General features: G+C 44.8%; 1 protein-coding gene across 1 annotated transcript; it reads right to left on the reverse strand.

Moving 5' to 3' along the window:
• Positions 1–8567: 8567 nt before the first annotated feature.
• nrarpa (NOTCH regulated ankyrin repeat protein a) lies at positions 8568–9840 on the reverse strand. The gene is made up of 2 exons (XM_008300681.1): positions 9734–9840; positions 8568–9514 (listed from the first exon to the last, which is right to left on the reverse strand). Exon 2 carries the CDS (start codon positions 8982–8984, stop codon positions 8646–8648), a length of 339 nt encoding a protein of 112 aa, XP_008298903.1. The 5' UTR covers positions 8985–9514; positions 9734–9840; the 3' UTR covers positions 8568–8645.
• Positions 9841–16330: the final 6490 nt, after the last annotated feature.

The raw sequence follows: 16330 nt of genomic DNA on the forward strand, positions 1-16330 counted from the left end.
GAGAGGGGTGAGAAGGGGGAGGAGGAGGAACAGGGGGACTCCCTTTGTGTAACAGGAGGTCTGCTGCTGCTCTGGCATGGCTATGGAGATGGAGGGTCACTCTCCCTGCTCTCCCTCCCTCTGTCCTTTTACTATAGGCTGGCTGCTCCGTCTCTCCTCCTCACCCCTCCCTCCCCTCCCCTCCCTGCCTCCCCTCCATCCATCCCTTCCTCCCTATTAGCATAGCAGCTGCCTGATACAGGGCGTAGGGTGGAGAATGGCCAGGTTGCTGTGTGCATATGTGTGTGAGGGTGTTTTGCAGGAGGGGAGGGATGTTAGAGGAGGGGGGTGAATAAGGGAGGAGGTGGTGGTGGTGGTGGTGAGGGGGGGAGGTCCAGTCAATGGCGGTCCGTCTGGCTGGTGAATAGCAGCTAAAGCAGGCCCCCGCGAGCTAGACAAAGGAGCCAGGAGGGAGGAGATGGAGGCCGGGGGTGTGCGAGGGAGATGGAGGGGAGGAGGGAGGCGGTGGAAGAATGAGGCAGTGAATGGAGCGTCTTGTCACTGGAGCTATGGGGAGAAGCACAGAATGAACTGGAAGAATGAAAGAAAAGTTCAAAAAGGAGCGGAGGGCAAGGAAAAGACCAGCCTGACCACCTGTCTCTCTCCCTCTCTCTCTCTCTCTCTCTCTCTCTCTTTATTTCTTTTACTCCCCTTCTTACTCGCAGGCAGACTTTGGGGAGGGGGGCCCGCTCGCTGCTGGCCGTGTTTAGCGACAGACATGTTTTTGTTTTCGGAAAGAAAGTGCAAAATCAGCAGGATTTAAAGGTCACTGTCATCCACCGCCGTCGCTGACTCCGCGCTGGTGTCGCTGCGTTACGCGCCGCATTCCCGTGGAAGGCGAAAAGTGGACGGCAAGAATAAAAACTAAGAGTGAACGCGCAGAAAATGTGCTGATGAGTGCGGAAGCGAGACCAGGGGAGTACGATTGTGGATGCGTAGCTGTTGCCAAGGTAACAACTAAACACGATGCAAACAAACAGCCTCCTGACGGCAGTTGTTACACACCAGCTCTTATCCTCATTCAGAGAGGAAGACCGAAGGCGAAACGCTCTGAAAGCGACCGAGTAAGCAGCAAACAGCAGGCAGACAGTGTTAGCGACTAGCTGGGGAGCATCACGGAGCGCTCAGCAAGCAGCGGAGATGGTGGAGACCAAACACGGAGCTAAAAACAGGGTGCATGGTGGACTTGTATTCATCCAGTGGACACAAACACAACACCACATGGGTGCTAATGTTGCTCTGATTGCTAACAAGTTCACCAAATCAGCTTTAGAAGGCAACAATATGAAAGTGTCGCCTTCACAGCTCATCACATCGCCCACAAGTGGTTAAAAACAATCAATAAATGCAGGTTTAAAGTCTCTCTGGTCACTGATTAAAGCCCTGAAAACACATCAAGGCACATCAAGGTTTTGTGAAGTTTTAGACTTTTTTTTTTCTTCATGCAAATAGTTTTCTTTCCTTGTGTAAAATAGCTTAGATGCAACGCTACACTCGCTTTTCTACCTTAGCAGCACTCAAAGCGCTAAACAATGTGTTTCACCCGTTCACACACACATTCATCCACCAATGGCCACGGAGCTGCCATGCAAGATGCTGCCTGCCATTGGGAGCAACTTCAGGTTCTTGCCCAAGGACACTTGGACTGTGGAGGGGCCGGGGATCGAACCGCTCTTCCACCTGAGCCACAGCCACCTACCCTTCTCCACTCAGTGCAGCTCGAGCACACCAGCTCACCACAAACAGGGTAAAACTATTCTCTTCTCACAAGTTCTATATCTGGTGATTCAGCCGTACATGTTTCAACCAAAAACAATAATGACACAGAAAGGTTGGTTCTTTTGATTCCTCAAAGTCTAAACCTGTGTTTTCTGTCATCTGTAGGCAGCAGTTTCAAGGTAGAAATGCTCGGTCATGGCACTGACTGCTTATTTCCCTCATCATACATTTCTAACACACAAAACAAACACCATGTAAACAACTTAACAAGGTTAAAAAAAACATAATTTCATCAAAGGCCGTCTTTACATTCAGTCATATCTTGCCATATGAAGCTAAATGTTAAATTTCTTCACTGTTGTCGACTTTAAAGTTGCAGCACTGACAGAATGCAAAGAGTTTCTAACAACAAATTCATCTTCAAACCAAGTTTAGGTGGTAAAAATAAAAGCTGTTTATGTCACAGTGCAGCAAAGTTCCATTCAGCCGATTAAAGAGTCAAACGGAGGCCTCACCATGTTTTTAAAAACAACTTTCCTGTTGGGCAGGTGTGGACTTTTTGGAAAGTCAAAGCTAAGCAGCTCTAAGCTCAGCGTGCATGCCAGGACTCCTGCTCTCCTGATTAATTATTGTAAACATATTCACGGCCCTGCACGCCCACACGTTCTCAATTTCTCTGGCTGATTAGACGTCTACTCAGGTAGAAACCGGGCGGAGCTCTGATGGGAATTAAGACACTGAGCCAGCTGCGTACTGTTGAGATGTTAACAGAGCTGGTTGTGCAAAAACAAAACTGACAAGGGAGTGAGACGTCAATCAAATGCAGACTGTACATGTTATGAGAAGATATGCAACCAAGCTACAGGTAGGCAGGAGCTTTAACGATTTCCAACAAGCATCTATGAAATATCTGTCATGATTTGGATTTAAATCACTTTCAGCCGCTACAGCTGCTCATATTAACCAAACACAGAACGGCAACAAGGATGATCACATATGAGAACAACAAGCCGCGTCAGCTTCACCTTAACAACCTGAAATCACTTAAACCGTCTCACACGTCACGACAGAAGCACCCACACATAGAACCACAACTTATTGTCTAATTCAAGATACTGGAAAGACTGTTAAACGTTCCAGTACGTTCCTCTTTGTGCGGCTGTCATCACAGGCCTCCGCAAGAGTTCCTCAACTGTGTTCTCACCATAAATATACGACTGATCTCGTTATTACCCAATCAGACGCCAATCAAGTCGACGCCGGTGCACTCTGAGGAAGTCGCAGGCAGCAGATCTCGCAGTCAAAGCTCGCGTCATTGTACACATGTTGAACAGGGGCCGTTATAAAATGAGGAATTCATTGTTGCAAAACCAGTTAAATTGCATTTTACACGTATCACAAGATGTTCGGTTAATCTGCCGTGTTACAGATCAAGTGTAACCCTTCAAACGAGGGGTGGAAGCATGGATATGAATATTTTATGAGCCTCTGAACAATGGCCTTTTGAATAGCAGTGCAAGATAATCACACAGATGCACTTGATTGCAGCTGCTGTAACATCAACCCGCCAACAACATCCAACCGTCTCTGCTTTGCTGGAAAACACAAAAACCCAACGATAACTCGCACAACTTCTCCTTCGCCAAATACAGTGCGTTTTCACTTTCTTTTAATTTAATTTTGATGCTCATGTTTTCGGGACTCGATGACAACCTCCTCCCCCCCACCAAACAAATATTTTCTCTCCTCTGCCTTCTCTGCAAAATTCCTCCCCTGAAATGCCTCGTGTTGTCTGGCTGCTCCACGCAAAAGGCCAGACCAAGATGAGCGAGGAAAGCCAAGGCACATGAAGAACCTATTAGGGGGCCTAGCAGCCAGCAGCAACCCTGGGAGGCCAGCCAACTCAGTGTGTGAACAATGGGAACCCAGCTCAACAAAAACATCCTGCAGAAGTGAGAGACTGGGGAGGGAGCGAGGGAGGGAGGGAGGAAAGTACAAGCGAGCAGCAGGCCAGATAACCCGTCCTGCCTGCCACGGTATCAAAACACAGAGAGGCTCTGGCGGTTCTGAGGAGCTAACTTCGCCGGCGCTCGACAAAGAAATGCATCGGATCGCGTGAGCGTTCGAGCCGCAGTTCACAACGTGAGGTTAGCAGCTGCTTTAAATAGCACACTTTTTTTTAAACTTATCACTGAAAACCAGAAGTAACACACTGCTCCTCTTTGCTTTTTTTTTTTTTTCACATGAACTCAAGATCACACCCAAGTAGTGAAAAACTTTCTCAAACCGCAACCGTTATTTCGATCACATTCGCAACCCTCTTTGCTCAAACGTTCGTAGCCGGTCGACACCCAGCGAACGTTGCGACACGAACAGGTTTGACACGAGAACACACAAATTTCCCACAGCCCTCCACGCAGCGCCGTGCAAAATATCAGCTTACAAGGCAGCATTTCTAAGAAACGGGGCGACTCGATCGGAGGTGGCAAACAGGTGCTGATGAACAAAATGCTTAAAAGGCAGGTCCAGCAATAAAAGATGAAGACAAACAAACTCTCCAGCACAGAAAATGATTCAAATCAGAAGTACAGATTGCACAGACTTGACTTTCTGGCTGCAGTATTTTTTTTTTCAACAAATGAAGTGAGAGCAGTTAACAGTGGAACCATGTTCAGGGTCATTTCATGCATCGTTATCACACTCTGGAAGGCCTCAAAGTACAGAATAAAAACCACAAAAACACACATGAAAATAAAATAAAACAAGCGAGGGATATGCTTTGCTCCCTTTTTTCCCCAACAAGTCACATGATTGAGAATTTTTCTTTGCAGACGACGAGCGGCTGCGCTTCGGGGGAGAGGGTTAGCAGAGCGACACAAAGATAATCTGAGAGTGTAAATAATGAGTGACAGACATATTCAAGTGCAAAAGCAACAGGTTGTCAGCAGAGAGCTGAATCGCGGCGCAAAGCTCGGGTCTTAATCATTAGAAGGAGAGCACAAGAGGAGAGTGTGTTGGAAAGTTTTTGAGTGTGTGGGGGTAACATAAAACCATCTCTCCCACAACACACACAGGGGAGGGGACCCTTCTTTAAACTGAGCCTACCCACAATGCACCGGGCTCCTTTATCCCGGCAGTGAAAGGATGAGGCCAGATGAATGACAAAAGGAGAGAATGGGGATCTGGGTTGGGCCCGGCTTGGAAGACAGGGAGGGAAAAAGAGAGAGAGAGAGAGTGAGAGAGCGAGCGAGCAGGGTGGGGGTGTGTTTCCCAAACCAACCTTTTCTATGAAAAATGCAGGAGGAGGGAGGAAGAGGAGGAGGAGGAGGAGGAGGAAGGGGGAGCTGAGCAGCAGAAAACATAGCTTTTTGCTTTGGGAAGATGAGAAAGAAATGTATGCATACACAGAGGATTTGAGTTTAATGATTTCTTTACTGGCTTGTACACAAACGTACAAAAATAATACAGCACTCATCTCCACATGACATCGCGTCATCATCACAGTGTTACAAATGTTCAAAAATAAAAAGAATACAAACCAAAAAAAAAAAAAATCCAAAAAGTCAGACATGATGGAACATCTGCATCACTCATGAAAAGTCAACCAGTTTCCCATCTTGCTTGAAATGAAGCAAGACCAGGAACACATGTTGACCCAAAGAAGTCAGCACTTTTTCTTTCTTTTTTTTTCCTCCATTTTTTTATAGAAAAAAAAATCATCTCGCTCATGTACACCAAATCCGGCAGCTGGCTCCTTACGTCATAAATGTTATGACCCTGGTAAGCCAAATAACCGCACAACCGTGCAATTTTCAATCATGTTACAATGATCTTACCATCAAATGTATTATTCCCCTTTAAAAAACAAAACAGGAAGACAGCACTTCAGAAAAGAAAGTGCCCCAAGATATCATCATCATCATCATCATCATCATCATCAGCATCGATATATATATCCATATGTATATATACATACACCCAATCACAGAGATACACGCATCTTTGTTGAGAAACATCATGTTTTTTCCACAAAGTAATACACACATTAGGACATTATCACCTGGAGCATATATTTATACAATAGTATTTTGTTGTGTTTGTTTTTTTTTCTATTCAGAAAAAAATTAAAAATGTTGACACATAAAAGCCAACTTTTCAACAACAGTCATCAGTGCAATATTCAAACAAACGAACAAAACAAAAAAAAGTTAAAATAAAAAAAAAATAGTAATAATAAATCAAGTTTAAGACAAGCGATGCATATTTCATTTGTTGCCTGATACCAATCTGTGGCGGAACTATCGGCTTGTTTCAGGTTCATCGTGTTCGTTCCAGGTTGAAAATGGGAAGTTTTCTTTTTGTCAGTCTGGCGACTGTTTTTTCTGTTTTAAACACAGTCACACAGGCCTCATGAGAAAACACACAACATCTCTCACACACACACTCTCACTCTCACTCAAAAATAAAAACAGGAAAACAAAAAAAAGTCACACTTTCTCAACAGCTTCTCATGAGGTGAACCAGTGCTGCTGTGAAGCTTCTACACAACTGTTGGCCATTTGAGCAGTAGGCTTTAAAAAATAAAAAATAAAACATCAACATTAACAAGAAAAGAAAACATACAAGCAGCATTGTTACAAATGTTAGGGTGCCATGACTTTCAAAAAATGCAGCAGGCAAGTTTCTGAAACCAAATTTTCCTTTTTTTCTGTGACATCCTGCAATAGTCATGTGTTGTTGTTGTTGTTGTTCTTTAAGTCTTCATCGTCCAACAGTATTAGGGTCCTGCTCAGTAGTAGTAACTATTCCAAAGCCTTGGCTCCTGCAGTTACCCCGTACGAACACTGGGGGCGCACAAGGCTCCGTATTTTTGTGCAATAAAACTCCCTGCATTTATAAGTCATGCGATACAATTCCATTTTTTTTTCTTTTTTTCTTTTTGTATGACTGAAAATAAAATAAAAAATACAGGCTGATGAGGACAGAGAGGAAGAGCAAAAAGTGGAGGGTTATAGAGGGGGGGGGAGAACATGCAACAATGGCAGTGAGAAGCAACATCTCCCTTAAGCAGAAACAAAAAAAAAAGATGCTTTGCTTTGTCAGCACTGGTTTGGTTGTAGTGTAACATAAACTGTCCCGACTGACTTTGAGGATGCAGGAGAATGGAGGAGCTGATTGCATCTTCTGTAGCTGAAGTCCATGTTGGGGCTACATAAGCAAGAAACATACTGGCAATGATGTGTGAGGATCACAGACAGAACTGTGAATCTCTTCAGACTCCAAAAAAAGAAAAAAAATATAGGAGTGGTGAGGAGAAGAAGAAGAAGAAAAAAAAAAGCAACTTGAGAATACTTTATATAGTCGAGGTAGCTGGGAAAAGGCAACCAAACAGTCATTGTTTTGTTTTTTTTAAATGGGAGGAGAAAAGTCCTCATGAGGGTTCAACAGGCTATAACAGTGGTGCTGGTGGTGGGAGAGGAGGATGCGTGGGAGTGGGTGGGTGGGAGTGGTGGCAGGTCAACCTCCACACGGGACAGTTTACACTATTAAAAAAAAAAAAAAAAAAGAGTCTGAAGCAGCTTGAGTCACCCATGATATTCTTACACTACACAGATTTTTTAAAAGAAAAAAGAAGAACCACAACATAAAAAAATGCATCTTCTCAATGTACCTTCATAAATAAAAAAGAAAAAAAAAAGAAAAGACCCAGCCTGCTTTCACAGTGATGACTAGGATGTTAATAAAATACTGAAAGGAGATTATAAAGTGAATTCCAATTTTTTTTTTCTCGATACAAAGCGAAAGCAGCGGTTTTCTTTTTCTTTTTAAAGTAACACAATGACCATTGGCAAAGTGGTCGCACTGGCCTGACAAAAAAGTTGGACGCCAGCATGGCAAGATCTGCTTGCAGAGCGCATTCAGCTTTTTTTTTTTTTTTTTTAAATTTCCTTTTTAAAAAAAATAACAGAAACAAAGTAAAGCTATTGTGTACAGTACATCACAACAACCATGAAGTCAATTGTTGTTACATAATGATTACACATCTGGAGGAAGAAAAGAAAATGTTGGATAGCCATAATGCCGCTCTTTGAGTTTTAAAAACTAAAAATAAAAAAAATCAATGAATTTATTAAAGAAAATAGACCTCTGGTAGCCAACAGAGGGCAACCCTTCTTTCTCTTGTTCGTGTGTCTTCCCTTTCAGATATTCCAGCATGCAGCCATGTAGCATCAAGTGCCGTGTTTTCATTATAAAATAACTTAAAAAGGGTTTTTACAGAACAATGAGGAGCAACAGGTCAAATCTGCGCTCCCACAAAGAAACTATTCAACTGTACTGAGAATGGGGAGGTCAGGGATAGAGAGACAGAGAGAGACAGAGAGAGAGAGGAGAAACTGGGCCATCTGCACTCTGGAGTCCAAACACACACACATGTGATGCACAGACCGGGTTTCTTTAATAGTGGACGACACGATCTAAGATGCACATTCAAGAGGAAAAGCTTTAGTACCAACAAACTCACCGAAATGGGTGTTTTTTTTTTGGTTTGGTTTGGTTTTTTGTGTTAAAGATTCGTGTGGAAGCGCTGCGTGTGAACCATGCGGCGCTGCGCTCTGGAGTGCAGAGAGGGCCCCGTTTGGTTTACAGTGAGGAAAGGTTACTGTGCAGGCCTACTTTATTTCCTTTTTCTTTATATAATTTGGCACAACTATGTAGATAATGGCAGTTTTGTTTGCTTTTACAAGAGCCTGGCTTTCCCGTGTGTTGTTGTGTTGCAGTTCTATATTTCATTTGTTGTTGATTTGTTATTTTTTATCTTCTACTTTTCTCTTCTTTTTTGTTGTTTTTCTGTTTTTTTCTTTTTTTTACCTGACAGCAGAGACAGATCACCGGGCGCCAGAGGAGTACTTGGCCTTGGTGATGAGGTATAGCACAATGTCTTGGTGGCCCCCGAAGGCGGCGATGTGTAAAGCGCTCCACCCTTCCCTGTTGGCCAGCCGGATATCTGCGCCAAACTTCACCAGCAGTTTTACCAGCTCCAGGTTGCCGTCAATGACGGACTGATGCAGGGCCGTCTGTCCCTCCGGCCCGAAGGAGTTGACGTTGAACTCGCAGTTTGTCATGTTCTGCAGCAAAGAGTGCAGCTCCTTGGTGTTGCCCTTCTTCACCGCCTCCTGGAAAACCCTCTGCGGCGCGGAGCAAGTCGACACATCCGCCTGGCTCATGGTTGCAGCTCGCTGGAGGGTGGGGAACAAAGTAATCCTGCCTGGGCTCTAAAGCTGATAATAATCGTCTTCTCCCTGTTGAGCGTCTCTGGTCTGGTAAGAATGCCACAGTTACACTGGATTATAACCAGCTGTTAAGGCACTTTAAAGTACTAAAACGGAAAAATATCACTGTATATATCCCAAAAAGGACAAGAGAAGAAATGACACACTTGGTGTGCAAAAAATGTTAATATTTGAGAGATCCTAAATCCCCTAAAACATAAAAAGGGTGCTCTCAAGCGATCCAGGGCTCTCTGGATATAGTTCCCCTTCTGTATCAGCAGCAGCAGCAGCAGCAGCAGCAGCAGGTAGCCTACACAGGGGGATGGAGAAGACAGACACCTCCGACTTCTCTCGGGGAAGCTGGTGTTTGACCGCTGTCTCCACGGGGCAGCCTCCTCCTCGGTGTCGGATCCCCGTCGGTTTTCCTTGAACGGTCCAACCTGTTTCCTGGCTATATGTCGCTGCTCATGTGGCGGCCAGGGTGTCTGGGAAAGGACAAAAAAAAAAAAAAAAGACAAGAAAAAAAATCCGCATGAATCCCGATTCCTCACCAACAGACTGCCAGAGAGACCCCCACATTCCGCCACATCCAAGAGTGAGAGAGCGGAGAGCTCCGTGCGCACACGTTTACGCACGGATTCACTGCTTGGATTTCGCCACTAAGCATGTCTGGAACTGTAATCCGCCGCGGATTTGTGACTTACCTGTGACAGATGGACGGGTCCGTAGCGACGTAAACGATAGAAATCCACCGTGTGGCCCGGTCTGTGTCCTCCTTGCGGTCCGTGTGAGTCTCTGCCCTGCGCTGCGCTCTGGGGGAATATTTTACGCGTCCGTCCTTTATTTGCATGACAATACCTTCCCAAAGAATCAACTGTGGAGGAATGGGCGGAGACCCGGGGAGGTTATAGGCTGCCGGCTCGGTTAGAGGGAGGGATCAGGGGCTCTGTGAATCTGTCGGGAGGGGGGGCGTGGTGTCGCTAAAAGGGGGAGCCAAACGTTTGCTGCAGAAATATTAAACAAGCCGCCCGCAGCAATATTATGGTGATCTCTATATCCGATCTCCTGCAGCCCACCCCGTGAAGCGGATTGAAAGCCAGAGGCATGATGGTGCTGCCAGAGCTGCAAAGTGCTGAGAAAGCGGGTCCGCTGCAGAGGATCGTCTGCTGGATTAACATCAACAGGAACTTGGAACAAAAAAGTCAATCAAGTCGCATCACAGGGACGTTCAGAGCTTCAGTGGGAGATTTTGCGCATTCAAAGCAAAAAAAAAGCATACAGACAAATAAAAAGTAAAAAGAAGAGAGATAGCTAATCATTATTATTAGTATGATATGTCACTGTATTGGGGAAAGCAGGAAATAGAATTTTACTTTTTATTGGGAGAAAAGTCTCCCCATTAGCTTCTGGACGCTCAGCTAAACTGGTTTTATGAAGATGTCTCTTTAAAGATGAGGGTAGCCTGTCATATCTGGATTTACCGACACCTTCTGGTGCTTAGGGGGCTGATAAGGTCACAGTATCCAGGAGAGGGTGTGGCTGGAGCTGTATGTGACCCAGCTTTCTCCACAGGTTGACTCCAGGTAACAATCTCAGCTCATTTGCGCACAAATAAGAAATAAAAACGACTAAATGATAAGGATTCTGTCCAGTGTGCTGTGGACACACGTTAATCAAATTTATCTAAAGGCTAAGGTCTCAACAGGTGACTTATAGATCGTTTAACCGTTTATAAGTGTAAAAGTCTAAACCCCTAAAGAGCCTGTTTGTCTCTAACTCCGAACCAAATGGCACAAAAGCCCAAACGGCTCTGTCCGTCATACCTCTCCATATAAAAACACCTCCGAGGAGGAGATTATAGGTGGCTGTTTAAATCATAAACGGCGGATATAGTCCAGTTGTTTTTAAATGACTAGACTGTGGGACTTCAAATAACAAAAGCCCTGCGCTACTTCCTTTTTGCAAGTGAAAAGAGGTGACGCTTTGCGCAGATTGACACGCCACTCAGCTGCCCCCGCCACCGTGGGAACTGTGCGCCTGAGAGAGTGTGTGTGTGTGAGAGAGAGAGAGAGACGCAGAGAAAAAAGGTGATGATAGATACTGACAGACAGAGAAAAATGAACGTTAAAGTGAAACAGAGATGGATAGATAGGAGGAGAAACACGTGGAAACCACAACCAGGCGAGCGGCAGCGTCTCTCTCGGACCGGTTGCTCCGTTTCGGCGGCCCAGACTTCGCCTCATCTCGACTTTACAAGCCGCTCTCTGCCTCTCATGGCTCGGCGGCTTTCACACTGTCCTCTTTTTCCCACACTCTGAACTGTACATTTGGCGCACGTCTGCGGCTGCATCTGCTTGCAGGAGTGCGCGATTGCGGGTCGGAGCGTCAGCGTGTGGGAGAGACGGCAGCAGAGATCCCACGTACATGGAGGCCAAAAAACAACGTACTTCATTTAATCTATAAGCGCGCACAGGGGCTGAAAACACGAGTTCAGCAGTTCTGTACATAGAGTCAGCTTCATTATTAGATCAGAGCACATGATCAGGGCTGGAGGAGTTCTTGCTTCACACCGTGTGACAGCAGGTGTCCATTAAAGTCAGAAATAAAGCATCTGAAAGTGAACATTTTATAGTTCAAGCCACAAATACACATAGCGACAGTACACAAGTTTCCTGTTTTGTTTATTACCGCAAACACACTTTAAAAAGAGCAGATGTGTGCTGTACTAGTCCCTCTTGTTTAAGTGTGATAAAGCACATAGTAGAATATGAAATAAGAGAACTACCAGTATTTTTGCAGATGGGAACACTTCATCTGGTAATAGAACTAATACATCATGATTTATATTTATTCTATTTTAATTGAAGGATAAACTGATGATGTAAATTAACCTGGGTAACTTTGGTCCATTAGTTTCTACACCAGCACACCTTAGAATGCGTTATTTTTGAATATTGGAGCACCACAGTGAAATCCTGGTTCTTTTTTTTAACAGAAGCATAAAGTCAAATCATGTTAGTCAGCTTGAGTCCATTGTTTTCTAAAGCAGGACACCTTAAAGTGCAATATTAAGGTTCTATTATGGTCACTTACCAAAAGCTTCTCATTGTGCACTTCAGTGAAAAATGTGTTTGTGCCCAGTTTCAGAAAAGAAGATTCTGTTGATTTTAAGCTCTATAAGTAAAACTGACTTGACTTTGGCATTGCAGGACAGTTCAGGTCATCAGTGAGTGGACCACAATGTGATGCTGTTGTTGCCAGCAGAGTTACCATCAGAGACCAGCACTTCCGTGGATGACTGGTCATGTTGATGTCTGATTTTAGGACTTGCTCAACAATAAGGTCAAACAGCCGGCGTGGGAGACGATGATTAATCTGTTCGGAATACTTTATGTGAATGTGCAGGTGACTGTTTGCTGCCTGTGTGTGTGTTTTTTTTGTTTGTCTGTTTGTTCCGCTGCAGCAAGTGGCCCACAGCTGCACATGCTCCAAAACAAAGACAGCCGCTCTGACTCATTCACAGAACTGTGGTGGATACCTATATCAGACGTAGGCTGCAGTGACATTCATGTGTTCCTCTCGATGGTCTTCCTGTGGTACCACCCTGACCTGCAGGGCCGTACAAGATCAGAATTCCCACATGAGCAGGAAGTTTGGGTAATGGGTTGAAGAGCTGCTAATTTTAGACTCATGTATGGCAACTTGCAGAAACTGAACTTACTTTAGATGTTTTGATTCCTATTCATCATGTAATACCACCAGGGAGACGTCCCGGTCCCAGAAAAAAATCATTCTGCAGCATGACGACGACCCCAAACATACAACAACAGATGGTTTCCCCCCCAAACACCCCCCCAACCCCAGATTACATGAATGGACAGAAACAACTGAGGCAGCTTAAACCCACAGAAGAACTGTGGCAAGTTCTCCAAGATGCTTGGATCAGCCTACCTGCCAAGAAACTTATGAAACTGTGCACAAGTGTACCTTGGAGAATAAGAACTGTTTTAAGAGGAAGTGCGACCGCAGCAAATGTAATTTAGTTTAGTCGGTTAACTGCACTTTAAATAAATAGAGACATTAATTTTGAATTTTCCTCGCTTTGCTTTTACTGCCTGAAACTTCTGCACAGTGCTGTACATGTGTTTAGTTTTTTTTTTCTTCTCTCTTTGTCTGAGGTTGCTGAATGGTGCAGAACATTTTCTGGAAAATCAGGAACATCTGTCCGCTATCAGAGCTTTAGCTGCAATGTGTCTGGACACTTGGAAAACATTTGCACACAGACTGCAGGAGCCAAAAGTTTCTCCACTGGATGAGTTTCTCCCCAAACACCCCCTCTTGCCTTCCTCCCCCACCAATACATACTCTTCACTCTTGAGTCTTTCTTGGTAATGTGTGCCTGGGCAGCAGCCAAGGTACACTTGTTTAAGCAGAGATAAAAGACTTCTTACTTTTTGCCAATTTCTCGTGTTTCTCAGTCACTCTACAACGCCAGTGATGCATTCAACGCGTGCGTAAAAGCGCAAAAAAAACCATCTCCAAAACACTTTTAGGTAATCTACTGACTGGAACACCACGATAATAAAGGTCTATTCTGGTTCTGTTTGCGCAGCCATATCTCTGCTCTGCTGCTGCGTGTTGATAAACAAGACGAGACTTTTTTTTTTTCTTTTTTCCTTTCCATACAGAGAACGACCCCGGAGCGCCGGACAGCTCGACGCAGCTCGCTCGGTGCGCCGGACCGAGTTTTTGGCGCCGGGGCCGGGGCAGCCGGGGCCAGACAAGACGGGAGGAGCCTCCAGTCCCGTCCCGTCTCTACCCGGGGATGCGTGTTGCTGAAGAGTCCAGATAGGAAAGCGCACACAGTGGGATGCCAGAGAGGGGAAATAAATTAAAACTGTCATGTAGATGCTGATTTTTTTTTCCCTTCACCATGACGCTTTGGCGATATTAATCTTTTACATTAAAGCCAGAAAATGTGTGTGTGTGAGAGAGTGTGTGTGTCGGAGAGAGAGAGAGAGAGAGAGAGAGAGAGAGAGAGAGAGAGAGAGAGGTGTGACGTTTTACCGGGAGGGCGGGTCTTCTGAATCCAATTCATTCCGGGCACCACGTGTCCTCAGAGCGTGGGAAAGAGGCGAGCTTTTCTTCCCAGCAAAGAAAGAGCAAGGATCAAATAACACGGTGCTGCAGCAGAAAGCTTGCGCTCTGCAGAGGCAGGGGCTGCGACCACCCGGACAAGGACGGGACAAGACACACTGAGAGGGGTTATTTGGGAGCTTGGGTGTCGACTTCATTCATACCAATAAAAATACTCCAGGGAAGCTTAATGTTACTGTAGTTATTATACAGTCTGCGTTTTTAAAAGGCGCATGGCAGCCAGCCAAGTTTTTTCTTTTTTTTGCATTTCAGGATGTATGCTTGAGAAGAAAAAAGCTCGTATTATATTAAACTATAATATAAGGAGCCAACCTAGACACTTCTTTGCAACAGAAATCTTTTTATTTCGTCACTTCTCAGGGATTAGAAGTCTCCTCTGCAGAATGAGCTCAGTGGCTGCCAGGAGCAGTCATGCATCCACTTTATCATCAGCCTTTTCTCACACCTTAAAGTGTCACTTGAGGTGATTTAGTACAGCGTTGGAAACTTTTTTTAAAATACTGACCCCAGCTTTTTCCTTTTGTCTTTTAAGCTCTTGAAATTTTCTGGATGATTTATCTCATACTAGTCCCGACGTGTGGATAGCTGCCCTTATCTCTGGGCTTTTTTTAGTGATTCAAATGCAAACAAGAATGAAACAACCACCAACAAAGTTTTTAAAGCCTGAGTAAGTGGTGCCAATCGTGTGTAAAGTCGGTGAAAAAGTTCAAGTGCGGCCAAAGTACACGCACATAAGAGCCACGACATTAGAACTGATATGTGTCTTGCTTGGACACATCATCCACCCGTCAAGGAACACGACCAAGAGCCAAAGACCTGGCCTCCAAACTCCCCAGAGGTCCTGTGTTGGTCGGAGCTGCTTTGGAAGAGCAGGGGAACCTACACAATATTAGGCAGGTGGTTGATCCAACACAAAACGTTCTGCTTCACACCTTCTGCAGACTAGTGTCGACTTAAAAGCAGACCTCATGTCTCCAAAAAAAAAACAACACACACACATGGAAGTTTCTACAGGACGTAACAGCTACTTACAGATTGGATTGTAGCGCCGTGTTAATGTGATTACTTCTGAGGCGTGTTTGAACACAGCACAAGATATCTGGAGAGTATAGAACTCCCCACCGTGTTGGAGCATCGATGGAATTTACGGACATGGAAAGCAAGAGTTGGCCTCATGTCTGAGAAAGAAGTAATCCACGGCGTCTCCAGGAGTGATAGCCGATGTGTAAGATTAAGATCAGGTGTCGAGCACCACAACTCACCCAGCACTTAGAACGGACAGTGACGCTCACAGGCACACAAAGACAAGAAATATTTTTGCTGTTTTGCCCTTGAGGTTGAGCATCTTGGTGTTTTATGACTTACACGTAGTTGTGAAGCTGAAAATGTCATTTTTTTTCCTGAATGACTTTGACGTCTCTGAAACACACGGGATCGAGAGAAGACAGAGTCGGGACGGACCTCTTTCCAAAGCAACTTTTCTTTCCACCACTTTTAATAAAGATCGGACAGCTCGGTCTCTCCAAACTCAAAGCCCGTCGAGTCCAATCCAAGAAGTTCAACCTACACAGTCACACACTTCACATCTGTAACCTCAACGCGGTTGTTGGGGATGCGATAATGGCAAACACGTTGCGCAGCATCACGATTAATCCAGTGATTCAAATCTCAGACTTCCTCCTGCAGCTGTTGTGATTCAAGCGCAGTCACTGGAAACACATTTACCTCAGTAATTCTCCGCATGACCTGTCTTTGAAAATCACTGTGGCTTTTTTGATGCGAGTGATCAATAAAAATAAAGTGCACATCTGGCTACGGTTAGGGGATTCTTTCATTTTATGAGTGTGAAAAGATTTTAAACTCAGCCTTCTGATGTAGCTGCAGCTTAATGCCTACCATGTACTTTTCCTTCAGCGGCAGAATTTTCCACATTAGATCACTCCCAACCTTTCTGGGGCGATCTCATCTTCTGCCATCGCACAAATTCAACGTGAGATTTGTGAAAAAAAGGGACGAAAGCGAAGGGATTCTGTCGGCATGTGGTGGGTTGCTCTGTGACCTGACTGGTCTTGAAGCCTCGGGGTAGGAAACCCCCGACGCTAGTGTTACACCTGACAGACATCAGTGAAGCTTAGATGATCTCA

The sequence above is a fragment of the Stegastes partitus genome, unplaced genomic scaffold (assembly GCF_000690725.1).
Source record: "Stegastes partitus isolate 25-593 unplaced genomic scaffold, Stegastes_partitus-1.0.2 Scaffold1574, whole genome shotgun sequence".
NCBI lineage: Eukaryota > Metazoa > Chordata > Actinopteri > Pomacentridae > Stegastes > Stegastes partitus.